The 13,712-nt window shown below is 37.9% G+C and overlaps 2 protein-coding genes across 2 annotated transcripts; both read right to left on the reverse strand.

Moving 5' to 3' along the window:
- Positions 1–5,100: 5,100 nt before the first annotated feature.
- On the reverse strand, positions 5,101–5,862 carry LOC138878424 (uncharacterized). The gene has a single exon (XM_070158101.1). It carries the CDS (start codon positions 5,860–5,862, stop codon positions 5,101–5,103), a length of 762 nt encoding a protein of 253 aa, XP_070014202.1.
- Positions 5,863–8,869: 3,007 nt separating this feature from the next.
- LOC104213892 (COBRA-like protein 4) lies at positions 8,870–12,531 on the reverse strand. The gene is made up of 7 exons (XM_009763451.2): positions 12,341–12,531; positions 12,163–12,242; positions 11,458–11,698; positions 10,685–10,900; positions 10,298–10,445; positions 9,779–10,056; positions 8,870–9,310 (listed from the first exon to the last, which is right to left on the reverse strand). Exons 1-7 carry the CDS (start codon positions 12,396–12,398, stop codon positions 9,027–9,029), a joined length of 1,305 nt encoding a protein of 434 aa, XP_009761753.1. The 5' UTR covers positions 12,399–12,531; the 3' UTR covers positions 8,870–9,026.
- Positions 12,532–13,712: the final 1,181 nt, after the last annotated feature.

The following is a 13,712-nucleotide window of genomic DNA, read 5'->3' on the forward strand; positions in this document are numbered from 1 at the left end:
ATTTATTCGAATTCTAGTCATGCCGAAAAGTATAGCGAAAGCCCTACATACCTTGTTGATGGAGTTATATACTGTTTCCGAGACCTCGAAAGCCTTAGGAATGATTTCCTACATAATACGAACCATTCAAAATCAAATTCAAGCTCATAGCTTATATAATTCTTCATTTAGACATTTACGCAAACAACTTGTGGCCATAAATTTGTAGACTCTTTTGTAGATTAATTTTCCCCCAACAATCAAGCCATATTAAGAGAGGTTTCTTAACAAAATCAAGAACATTTCTATACAGGTTTCAACTATTTCTTAAGAATTCTTATGGTAGAAGTTTACAAAGACCAAAGAGGAAGTTAAATCATACCTTATGTGACCAGAATTACTCAAAATTCGAAATTACTTCAAGGCGGAGTCTTGCTATGAAAAGTGAAACACCGAAGAATTCATGATTCCGAAGCTACCATGGTGTTCTCCATCTTGAGGATGACTAAATTGTTGTTATGCTTGGCTAGATGGATGGGAGGAGTTTGAGAGGAAATCCCTAGGTTTTTGGTTCTGTTTTGGAGAGGATAAAACGCAGGGGTTCTGTTTTAAAAATTGACTTAAATAAAGAAATTTTAACAAACCCGACTAGGCACACTGTTCCCGTAACAGTGTGCACCCCTGTATAAAAATGTTAATATCTCTCTACTCCAAAGTCGTATTAATGAACGGTTTATTGCGTTGGAAACTAGACTCATAGACCTTCGATTCGGTAGGTAGAACACACCATAACTCCCAGTATATTGAGAGAAAAGATCATCAAAATTTTATCCAAATTCCAGTGAAATTTAAACCCGTAACTTGCGCGCGATCTTTGTCGAATTTTTTTTAATCACAACTCAAATGACTTCCAATCTTAACGTATAACTATCGCATCATTTAAATATCTCATAGAAATTATCTTCCTATCGAATTAGCCCCTTTACAACATGATAACGCCGAATACACAAGGTGTAACATTCTCCCCTCCTTAAGAACATTCGTCCTCGAATGTTAGCAGTTAACCTAACTTCTGAATTTTTTTTTAAAAAAAATTTCGCCAGAGTTTCCCCTATAAATAGGAATATCCAAAACCTATCATCAGCCCAAACATACATATTTAAGGCCACACAGGGCTACACATCATAATAATAACATCAACTTGGCCTCACACGACCATTTACTTATACAATAATGATAATAAGAAGGTTAGCCATAACTTAATTACCTCAACTGTCACTGGTTGATATATGTGCAACACCTGCCATATTTGTCTCAAGCATATCACCTGAAGACTCAAATAAATGAGGGTATCTGGACTTCATGTCCTCCTCGGCCTCCCATGTCATTTCCTCTACATTATTGCTCCTCCAAAGTACTTTTACTGAGGCTACCTCTTTAGTCCGTAGCTTACGGATTTGACGGTCAAGAATGGAAACATGTATTTCTTCATATGACAAGTTCTCGGAAATTTTAATATCCTCAATAGGGCTGATGCAAGAAGGATCACCTAAGAATTTTCGAAGCATGGAAATGTGAAATACCGGATGGATTGCTTCTAATTCTGGTGGCAGGTCAAGTTTGTAGGCTAATCGCCCAATTCTCTGAACAATCTGATATGGCCCAACATATCTAGGGCTGAGGTTTCCTTTCTTACCTTATCTCATTACACCCTTCATAGGCGACACTTTCAAGAATACCCAGTCTCCCACAGCAAATTCAAGTCTCGACGTCGGTTATCTGAATATGATTTCTGTCGACTTTGAGCTGTACGCAACCTTTCCTGGATCAACTTTACCTTTTCTACAGCTTGCTGTACCAATTCAGGTCCTAGCAACTTTGTCTCGCCAACATCGAACCAGCCAATAGGAGATCTGCATTTCCTCCCATATAGTGCCTCATAAGGTGCCATCTGAATACCGGCGTGATAACTGTTATTGTAGGCAAAATCAATAAGCGGTAAATGATCTTCCCAACTTCCCTTGAAGTCTAAGACACAAGCTCGCAACATATCTTTGAGTGTCTGAATAGTGCGTTCGGCTTGTCCGTCGGTCTGCAGATGAAATGTTGTACTAAGGTTAACAAGAGCACCCAAACCTTCTTAAAAAGACCTCCAGAAATTAGCTATAAATTGGGCACCTCTGTCAGATATAATAGAAAACGGAACTCCATGTAGCCAAACTATTTCCTTGATATACAGGCTCGCATAGTCTTCAGCTGAATAGGTGGTCCTAACTGGGAGAAAGTGAGCTGATTTCGTCAGCCTATCCTCAATGACCCAAATTGAATTGAACTTACGGCGAGAATGGGCAATCCTGTAATGAAATCCATAATAATCAATTCCCATTTCCAAGCTGGAATCTCAATATTTTGAAGTAGCCCTCCAGGTTTCTGGTGTTCAGCTTTAACCTGCTGGCCGTTGGGACACTGAGCCACAAATGTGCCTATATCTTTCTTCATGCCGTTCCACCAGTATAGCTGACGAAGATCATGATACATTTTGGTTGAACCAGGATGGACTGAGTACCGAGACTGGTGCATCTCTGTCATAATTTGCTTACGAAGCTCCCCAACATTAGATACACACCATCGGCCTTTATATTTTAGAATTCCATTATCATATTGCTCGAACAACTGCTTCTTCTGGAAAGGGATGCTCTCTTTAATCTTGACTAGCTCTGGATCCTTAAATTGATGCATTCCCACCTCAGCTACCAGTGATGACCCCGTAATATTTTGGACTACTACACCCTGGTCACATGTATCATGTAGCCGCACACTCAGGTTAGCCAATCGATATATCTCCTTAGTCATTTCTAATTTTCCAGCTTCTACATGCTTCAAGTTGCCCATGGATTTGCGACTCAATGCATCAGCTACCATATTCGCTTTGCCCGGATGGTACAAAATATCCACATCATAGTCCTTCAGCAATTCAAGCCATCTCATTTGTCTCAAGTTCAAGTCTTTCTTCTTAAATATATATTGTAAACTTTTGTGATCTGTATAGATATCCACATGAACACCATAAAGATAATGACGCCATATTTTCAGGGCAAATATAATGGCTGCTAACTCAATATCATGAGTTGGATAATTGTGTTCGTGATTCCGCAACTGCCTCGAAGCATATGCAATAAATTTTCCATGCTGCATTAGAACACATCCCAATCCAACCCTGGATGCATTACAATATACCACATAACCTTCAGATCCTTCAGGAAGTGCTAGAACAGGTGTTGATGTTAAGCGTTTCTTCAACTCATGAAAGCTCCTTTCACATGCATCAGACCATTGGAACTTAACGGCTTTGTGTGTCAATTTTGTCATGGGAGCAGCAATAGAAGAGAAGTTCTCAACAAATCTCCGATAATAACCAGCTAAGCCCAAGAAACTACGAACTTCCGTAGGAGTTGTGGGTCTAGGCCAGTTTTGTACTGCTTCAATTTTCTGACCATCTACCTTAATACCTTTATCGGAAACGATATGCCCAAGGAAAGCCACTGAATTCAACCAAAATTCACATTTGGAGAATTTAGCATATAATTTCTGATTTTTCAAAGTCTGCAACACCACACGCAAATGATCCTCATGTTCTGCTTCTGATCGAGAATATACCAGAATATCATCAATGAAAACAATTACAAATATATCTAGAAATGGATTGAAAACCCGATTCATTAAATCCATAAAATCTGTCGGCGCATTAGTAAGACCGAAAGACATCACAAGAAATTCATAATGGCTATATCTAGTCCGGAAAGCAGTTTTCGGAATATCTCTCTCCTTAACTCGCAATTGGTGATAGTCGGATCGAAGGTCAATCTTTGAGAAATATTTGGCACCTTGAAACTGATCAAACAAATCATCAATTCTGGGTAAAGGGTACTTGTTCTTGATAGTCACTTTGTTGAGCTGGCGATAGTCAATACACATTCTTAACGAACCATCTTTCTTACGAACAAACAACACTGGTGCACCCCAGGGAGATGTGCTGGGCCTGATAAAGCCCTTATTCAGAAGATCCTTCAACTGGGCTTTCAATTCTTTTAACTCAGCAGGAGCCATTATGTATGGAGGAATAGATATTGGTTGAGTATCTGGAAGCATATCAATAGCAAAGTCGATTTCTCTTTCTGGAGGAAGACCAGGAAGTTTATCAGGAAATTCATTCACGACAGGAACCGATTGAAGAGTTGGAGATTTCACCTCCATATCATGCACTCGTACCAAATGATAGATGTACCCTTTCAAAATCATCCTTCGAGCTTTAAGGTAAGAAATAAACTTTCTCTTAGGCGCTACAGCATCACCTTTCCATTCAATAATCGGCTCACCTGGAAAATTAAAACGAACAATCTTTGTCCAGCAATCTACATTGGCATAATAAGAAGCCAACCAATCCATACCCATAATGATATCAAAATCAACCATTTCTAGCTCATACAAATCAGCTAACGTATGGCGGTCATGAATCTTCACGTCACAACTTCGATATACCCGTCTAACTACAATAGACTCACCCATTGGCGTAGATACCTCAAAGGACTTATGCAACAATTCAGGCTCTCTATCCAGTTTACTAGCAACGAAGGGGGAGATATACGACAATGTAGAACCAGGATCTATCAAGGCATACATATCGATAGAAAAGACAGATAGTATATCTGTAACCACGTCCGGAGATGACTCTAAATCCTGACGACTCGATAAAGCATATATGCGATTCAGCTAACCTCCTGAACTAGAAGCTCCAAATCTTCCCCTACCCCTGCCAGCTGATGTCTACATACTCTGCCTAGGAGGACGTACCGAAGAAGAAGAAGAAGCCCCTGCAGATGCCGTCGGCTGAGCCATACCCCCTCCACCTGTCATCGGACAATGTCTCATTATATGACCTGGCTGTCCACATGTATAACATGCATCAGAACCCTGGTGACATGGTCCAAAATGATTTCGGCCACATCGATCACATCTAAGAAACTAAGGCCTCATTTGACTGAACTCGCCTCTAAACTGTGGACCTGGGGTCCGTGAACTCTGACCTTGACCAGAATAAGTGGTCTGATCCTGTCGCTGTCCCTAAAACTGTGGTGGTGCACTGGCTGCCAGATAAGACTGACGCCGGGGAAACTGTGGCCTAAATCCACCTCGAAACTCTCCTGTGTTACCTGTGAACCGTGCCCTCTTCTGCTGCCCTCTATCATGCTTTCGATTGGCTCGTTGTTGCCTCTTGCGATCCTCTAGACCCTGTGCATATGCTTGAATATGGGCAATATCCATTCCTTGGTTTAGAGAAGCTGTAGTGCACTCATTTATCAAGTGTGCCCCCAAACCACTAACAAACTGGTGTACCCGATCACTCATATCAGCAACAATCGTAGGAGCATACCTAGCCAAAGAGTTGAACTGCATGCTATATTCCCGAACGCTCATATTACCCTGTTCTAAGTGTAAGAACCTATCTCGTCGGGCTCTTCGAAGCTCGATTGGCAAATATTGCTGTAAAAATGCCTTAGAGAACTCCTTCCATGTCACTGGTGGCACATTAGGCCCCCGAGTCTGCTTCCAAGTCTCATACCATGTCACAGCAACATCACGTAGTCTATAAGAAGTAAACTCCACTGACTCAACATCCGTGGCATGTATAATTTGTACGTTTCGTTGCATAAGATCCAGAAAATCCTGTGGGTCAGCATTAGGATCAACCCCTGTAAATACTGGAGAATCCAAGTTGATAAAGTCCCGAACTCTCGCACTCACGGACCTATCAGCAATACCGAGGGTCTGGTGTTGGGCCTGGGAGGCCACTATTCGAGTCAGCAATTGTACAACACTCCGCATATCTAGGTACTGATCAGGAACAACTGGGAGAGGGACTGAAGGTATGTTAGCTCCTCTACGCCCTTCCGGGGGTGGTGGGGGTACAGCCCCGGAAGCCTGAGAATCAGCCTCATTCTGTGGCTCATGTTGATCTACATTAGCAGGTGGCACCTGACTTGTGCCCTATCCCTCCTCCTTATCCAACCTCTGAATAAATTTCATAGCCACTTGTCGTCTCCAAGTGTTAGGCATCACTGAGAAGGAAAACAAAAAGAGAATTAGGAATGAACACTTATGATTAGGCTCTATTGCACGATCTAGATCAAGAAGAAAGTAATAATCCTAAATGCCCAATAGCCTCATGTTTATAAGTGTGGTGCACAACACACCATCAAGACTCTACTAGACACGGCTTGCAGACTCCCTAGGACTGACCTGCTCTGATACTAAGGTTAACTGCTAACATTCAAGGACGAATGTTCTTAAGGAGGGGAGAATGTTACACCTTGTGTATTCGGCGTTATCATGTTGTAAAGGGGCTAATTCGATAGGAAGATAATTTCTATGAGATATTTAAATGATGCGATAGTTATACGTTAAGATTGGAAGTCATTTGAGTTGTGATTAAAAAAAATTCGACAAAGATCGCGCGCAAGTTACGGGTTTAAATTTCACTAGAATTTGGATAAAATGTTGATGAGCTTTTCTCTCAATATACTGGGAGTTATGGTGTGTTCTACCTACCGAATCGAAGGTCTATGAGTCTAGTTTCTAACGCAACAAACCGTTCATTAATACGACTTCGAAGTAGAGAGTTATTAACATTTTCGTATAGGGGTGCATACTGTTACGGGAACAGTGTGCCTAGTCGGGTTTGTTAAAATTTCTTTATTTAAGTCAATTTTTAAAACAGAACCCCTGCATTTTATCCTCTCCAAAACAGAACCAAAAATCTAGGGATTTCCTCTCAAACTCCTCCCATCCATCTAGCCAAGCATAACAACAATTTAGTCATCCTCAAGATGGAGAACACCATGGTAGCTTCAGAATCGTGAATTCTTCGGTGTTTCACTTTTCATAGCAAGACTCCGCCTTGAAGTAATTTCGAATTTTGAGTAATTCTGGTCACATAAGATATGATTTAACTTCCTCTTTGATCTTTGTAAACTTCTACCATAAGAATCTTAAGAAATAGTTGAAACCTCTATAGAAATGTTCTTGATTTTGTTAAGAAACCTCTCTTAATAGGCTTGATTGTTGGGGGGAAATTAATCTACGAAAGAGTCTACAAATTCATGGCCACAAGTTGTTCGCGTAAATGTCTAAATGAAGAATTATATAAGCTATGAGCTTGAATTTGATTTTGAATGGTTCGTATTATGTAGGAAATCATTCCTAAGGCTTTCGAGGTCTCGGAAACAGTATATAACTCCATCGACAAGGTATGCAGGGTTTTCGCTATACTTTTCGGTATGACTAGAATTCGAATAAATGTTTATCGAATTGTTTCGTCGGATTCGAATTATTTCACCTTCAACTTATAAAGATGCTTAGACCTGATCCTTTCTCATAGAGTGCTTACTTCAGAGAATATCTATGAATTCTCGGTTTTCCTTGTTCCTTGTTTAAAAAGAACTAGAGCCTTTTTACTCGTTCTCATTTCGACATTCATATAAATCATGAATAAGGAACACTTACTTCAAAGGTATTCATAATACATAACTCTCATGTTCTTAGTACTTGTTGGCTCGTAGTTGAAAATTAAATATTTTAGCAACAACCATGATAGTCGATGAATAATGATGGTAGGTCACTTTGACTCTTCTTAAAATACGTCTTTTAAGGTTGGTTTCGCATTGCACCTATATAATTCATGATTTAGTATATGTATGTATTTACTTTCATTACCGAGCCGCACTATAGACGGCCGGGTATGACACATATTGTGTAACCACTGATCAGTTGGGATTACCGAGCTTCACGTGGCCGGGTACGATTCTACCGAGCCTTTATTATGGCCGGGTATGTTATGGATATTATAGCCCCACAGAGGGATTTATTATTATATAATGTGATATATTATAAGTAGCGATAGTGAACGACGGTGTCACGAGCATACATTTATATCCATGTTGAATTTTAGTTTCCTACCGAGGCTAGTTTCAGAATTCAAATTATCTCTATATCTCTTCTCTTGTTAATTACATTTTTCATGTTACACTTGTCGCCCTACATATTCAGCACATATTTCGTACTGACGCATTTTTATGCGCTGTGTTCATGCCCACAGGTTTGGATAGACAGAGCGACGTGCCTCCTCAGTAGGACCCCCAGGATCAGCGTTGGGTTTCGCACTCCACTTCTTCGGAGTTGCTGACTTTGAGTCCATAGGTACTATTACAGATGTATATGTGTGGTTTTGGGCATGTCGGGGGCTTTGTCCCGCCCTGTTGAGATTGTCTTACACTCTTAGAGGGTTGCAGACTAGCGGTCATTGTATATATATATTTTTCGTATCGCCCTATCGGCCTTCTGGATAGCTGTTATACTGTTTTGCAGCCTTGTTGGCCTAGTTTATATATATATATATATATATATATATATATATATATATATATGTCGTGTTGGGCTCTTCTGCCTGCAGGTTATTATATTTCAGATCATATCTCATGGTTGGTTCGCTCGGGCCTTCGGGCATCGGGTGCCAGCCACACCTCCCAAGGTTGGGGTGTGACAAAAGAATAGATAGAGCATCAAATTCTTTATATACTCCTGTGTTTTCAGTATCACTTTGTAACCTCTTTATACAATGTAAAGAGATTCTTTGCAAATGAATTTGAATACTATTTTGAGCCATTTTCATTCCATTATATTTAGTGGTGCAACTCTACCTTCTTTTTTCTTTAGCATTTTAACAATTCAGTGAATTCATCTCCTTCTGGCTTCTGTTGCATTAGGCTATGTTGTACGAAGCGTTTATTTAAGCTATTTCTAGCATTCCAGGAGCGTTACAATGACATTCACAGAGTCATGAACCAACATGCTCAAATTCCCTATAATGCAGTAACACATGATCAAGACATTATGTTCTATCAAAGATTTTTCATGTACCTGTGCTACCAATACATGATGCAATAGTTGCATGGCTTCAAAAATGTTTAGTTATTCACAAACTAGAGAAATGATTAAAACAGAACAAGTAAAAGCAAAATCAGAGAACAAAACAATGTAGAAAAGGCAACCAGGTTTTGGTGAGCAAGGTTGGGTAAGTAGGGATAAGTATCTGGTGGTGGTAACATGCATTCATCACCATTAAAGTATACTTTTCTTGGAAATGCCCATCCTTGCTTAAATGTAAATGTATCTTTGTCCTTCTGCAGAAGCACTTCTGATTGAACATTTCCAGATGGCCCTGCTTCCATAAGTAGGTCATTATAGAACTTCATACCGTAGAACATTCCTGTGTCATCTGCATAGTGAAGTTTTACACAAGATCAATGTACATGTTTCTAATTTCACGTATGATCATTGAACTTTATCTACTACAGTAATGTTATAAATCTATATCTTGTTAGTTACTGAATTTTCATGCAATATAACAGTATGATTATGAAACTTTATTCGTTATAACAGTAAAGTCACAAACTTTCTTCTGTCACATTAAAGCAACTTAATTTTATCCACTGTAATAGTAAAGTCACTAAACTTTACATGCTATATCGGCAAAACTACCCATCAAGGTGTAAATTGGTAAAAGTTTTGTGATTTTGATGTGACAAAAATGGTATTGTGATTATACTATTATAGAGGGTGAAGTTTGGTGATATTATGTGACAGTAATTTCGTGGCCTTACTGTTATAGTAGGTAAAGTCCAGTGGCCATATGTAATATCAAAATTTGCATCTATAGAGTATTTCAGGGAGTTCATGGACTTACTTATTGATTGATATGGAACGAGAGGCTTGTAATCGAAGCTAAAAACTTGTGTAACATTGTTAAGATTTGGATGTTGAGCAACAAGAGTCCACTGTGTGTGATTGACCCTGTAATTGAAGTTGGTAATAGTAATCTTGACTCTCCAATAGTCCTTGTAGTTGAGCTTTACATGCCAATGCACTCTAACAGGGCACATATGGTGTGTGCATTGTAGTAATGGTGAATTGTCTTTCCTTGGAGTGTTTATTCCCACCACACTCAGTAGTTTAGAGTCACTCCTGTGTGTTACAAGAACATAAGTAATGTTGATTTATATACAATGATAATGGTGTATTTTAACATGTCGTATAAGTTTACATGTCTCATTTTCAGGCTACTGATCTCGCTTATTATGAACAATTACCTATAATTATCTTTTAGGCAATCTGATAGCGTAATTAGTGTATAGAAGTTAAATTCAATCAAATATATATGCTCTTTTCATGCATGTGAGATTGATGTACAAAAAGATAAACTTACTTGATGCATTTGTGTTTATTCTCACAACCGCAAGCACAAGAAGGACAAGGAGTGATGGTTTCATTGTAGAAAGTTGAGAGGGAGACACAGCAAGTTGGGTGTTTTTGGGCTATAAACTGGGAGTATGTGCATGTCACATTCCATGTCACTGTAGAAAACAGGAGTATTAGCTGATTACAAGAAAATGATCTTCAACATAATTTCCAAAAAATTAATGATTTTCAAGCACCCTTTTACAATCACAAGGTCTAAGATGCCTTATTTTCTGAAAGTGTTTTCCTAGGAAAATGACTTTTCCTTCATACCAACACCTAAAAATGACTCCGGTTATACCAAAAGTAGAATAAGCAAAACCAGAACCAAGTCTATTTGATGAACGAGACTTACTCAGAGCCTGAGTTTTCCTTCTAAGATCAGGTGTGAAGAATTTGGTAGAAGGGACAATTTTTGCAGGGCCACAAGTGTAGCCAGGTCCAGGGCCAAGCAAAGTGAAGTTCTTGGGAAGTTTAACTGTCTTGTTTGAAGTACCAGCTTGGCCAACACTAACTTGAAAAGCTGAGACAGAAGCTTGAGGATCTTGGCCCCATGAAGCCAAAACTCCACCTGGAAAATACACAAGAGAAGGGTGAATTGTGACCCTTTTAAAATTCTTAATCTACTTTAAATTCGACTTAATATGTATCGTCAGTCAATCACTCTAAAGAACTACATCCAGTTCGCTTGGATTACAAAGGAGTTATACTTGGAGGTTCTTGAATTTCATATTTAGTACAACTTTTGATGATTTTATATTTTTGAAGAATTACCTTTGATTTTATATTTTATATTTTTGAAGAATTTCGGAAACAACTTCTCTGACTTCACAAGATAGGAGTAAGGTCTACGTACAAATTATCCTCCCCAGACCCCACCTATGAGATTACACTGGGTTTATTGTTATTGTTTTATATTTTTGAAAAATTAACCAAAATATCCATCCACCCAACCGCTTAAACAAAAAATAGCCAATGGATGTATAATATATGTATATTACGTGTACAATCATGTATAATATATATATATATATATACCAGCTAGAAAAAGTAAACAATAAATCCGACCTGATATTTTTGGTATTAAATTTCTTGTTTTCAATCATTAAAATCTTGAGGCTAGCATACCTTTGCAGCAATTGGTGAATTGTTGGTTGTAAGGAACCCCTGGGAGCATATCTACAGTAGTGGGAGTCTTCTTGCAACAATGTGGAACATTGCCTTTGAACTTGGAGCAATCACCTTGTTCTGTGGTTTGTGCACCTACCATAGTCCAAATCACTTCTTTCTTTGCCCATGTCCATCCCAATGTCCAGCCAGGGGTCATGATATGCCGGTACATTTGGAAATTGTTTATCGTTACAACAGCCTAGGAGCAAAAGACAGATTCAGAATTTAGAGTTGATAGATCGAATCTTTTAAACTACACAAGTTAATTAATAATTAACCTACTATCACAAGTTAAACTACACTTATAATTGTGAAAAATATTTATATAATCACAGCATATTATAACTTAGATCCAAATATAACTTTTGGTAACTTCCCACAAAAAAAAAAAAAATAGGATTAATAACTTGGAAAATGAGCACACTGTCAGTGTATGTAAATTAAATATCATATGCTAGGTACTCACATGCAAGAATAAATAACTATGAGAATTATAAGAATTTCCTTTTCCTTTCACTTTTTTTTTTTCCTTTTTTTTTTCAATAGAGAACTCAATATTTAGGGAAAATGAATGGGGAGAGATTATAATTTACTATTATCACAATGTTAATATATAAGGTGGTGAAAGAAACAAGAGAGAATTAGGGAAGGATATTAACTTACAACATAGCCATCAGGAGTCCAAGACATTACATCCCATTTAATGGTGATATTCCCATTGGGATCCAATGGATCATAAGCAGCTGCAAAATTACACATACTAGTCTGAGAATACACGACAACGACAACAACAACAACAAAAGATGAATACAAATTGAGTATGTGAAAACTGCATCTTTACCTCCATAAGAAAAAAACACAAACAAGAAGCCAACTAGAGTGATCAAATAAGTCCCCATATTTTTCCTTAGAGAATAGGTCTCAAAGATCTTCAATAAAACATGGAATTACGAGTCTATGAGAAATTAATATGGTGTTGTTATTTACCAACTGGTTGTTGCTACTCAAAAAAAAAAAAAAAACCCCTATATAGAGTTTGTTGTTCTTCATATGACCCTCTTTTATATTGCTGTTGGCCTTTCTGAATCTTGAAGCAAGGATTTGGTGAGTTTTCATTGAAACTTGAGTTTAACATTTCAACGGTCTATAGAAGATGACACTTGACAAATGACATAGCAACATGAAGCCTGCTTAACTGTCAGCTGCAATCAGTAAATTTTAGACTTTCCCATTCCAAGAAAAATAATCGGGTTATCATTCTAAGTAATTGTTAAAGTTATTCTTACAATAACTATACTAGGTTTGCTTTCTCAATAATTGTTTCTCTTTTGTTTCTTGTCCTCTTTAAATAATTATGATGCCTAGGCCAATATCTATGTTAGCCATGCCAACTATATTAGTTATGATTATATATTACTTACTTAGTAGTACTTCAAGTTCAGGTTCGATATAATTTACAATAATCTTTTATATAATAGTAATAGAATGGGATGAGCTTAAATGGACCAACACTACTATTGAGAATTCATATAGTCGACGTACCCGCTTTGCTTGGGACCTAGCTGTAGTTTTATTTGTTGTTGTTGGTTATTATTCGGGCTAGTATGCATACACAACAATTATCCTATTTGATACTTGCTAACTTCTATCGACACACATGTTATATAATGCTATGATCTAACACAGCTTAGATAAATAAGAAGAAATCTTCTAATATCTTTTTGTCTCTACTGAAATTCAAATATAATTTTCACTCACTTCGTTAATTTTTTTATCACACCTTTTACTCTTTAGTTAGAGTGGAATTCTTTTGGGTTGGTTGGATATAAATGTACAGGAGTAACTTTCAAGTATACGCATGAAGTTGGTGATGATGAGTGATACTCTTTATATCAAGTACTACCATGTAAGATATGAATGTCCATGTGTTGAATATGAAATAAGAAGGAAGAAATTAAAGTCAGAGAACTTTCACATTAAGGAAAGGAAAGTACGTAATAGTTTATTGGTTTGGTAGGGACAGTGGGGATGTCCTTTTCTAAAACAAAGACACTCCAACTATGTACTTTGTTGAATGCTTCATCAATTAACTATATCCAACCACCCCCCAAGGCCCAAACTCTAAAGAGAAGCCAAAAACTGGTCTTGAGATGCAATATTTCTCCCTACTAATATTGTCAAATTTTAAAGAACAAAAATTTACAGACGGAGTT

The sequence above is a fragment of the Nicotiana sylvestris genome, chromosome 9, assembly GCF_000393655.2.
Source record: "Nicotiana sylvestris chromosome 9, ASM39365v2, whole genome shotgun sequence".
Taxonomy (NCBI): domain Eukaryota; kingdom Viridiplantae; phylum Streptophyta; class Magnoliopsida; order Solanales; family Solanaceae; genus Nicotiana; species Nicotiana sylvestris.

What these genes read in the sequence shown, in the direction of transcription:
- LOC138878424 (XM_070158101.1), bottom strand. Translation starts at nt 5,862, where the DNA reads ATGCGGAGTGTTGTACAATTGCTGACTCGAATAGTGGCCTCCCAGGCC.
- LOC104213892 (XM_009763451.2), bottom strand. Translation starts at nt 12,398, where the DNA reads ATGGGGACTTATTTGATCACTCTAGTTGGCTTCTTGTTTGTGTTTTTT. An exon ending in GGACTCCTGATGGCTATGTT is followed by an intron (nt 11,699 to 12,162) that starts GTAAGTTAATAT and finishes TTTTGCTCCTAG; the next exon opens with GCTGTTGTAACGATAAACAA. An exon ending in AATAAACACAAATGCATCAA is followed by an intron (nt 10,057 to 10,297) that starts GTAAGTTTATCT and finishes TGTAACACACAG; the next exon opens with GAGTGACTCTAAACTACTGA.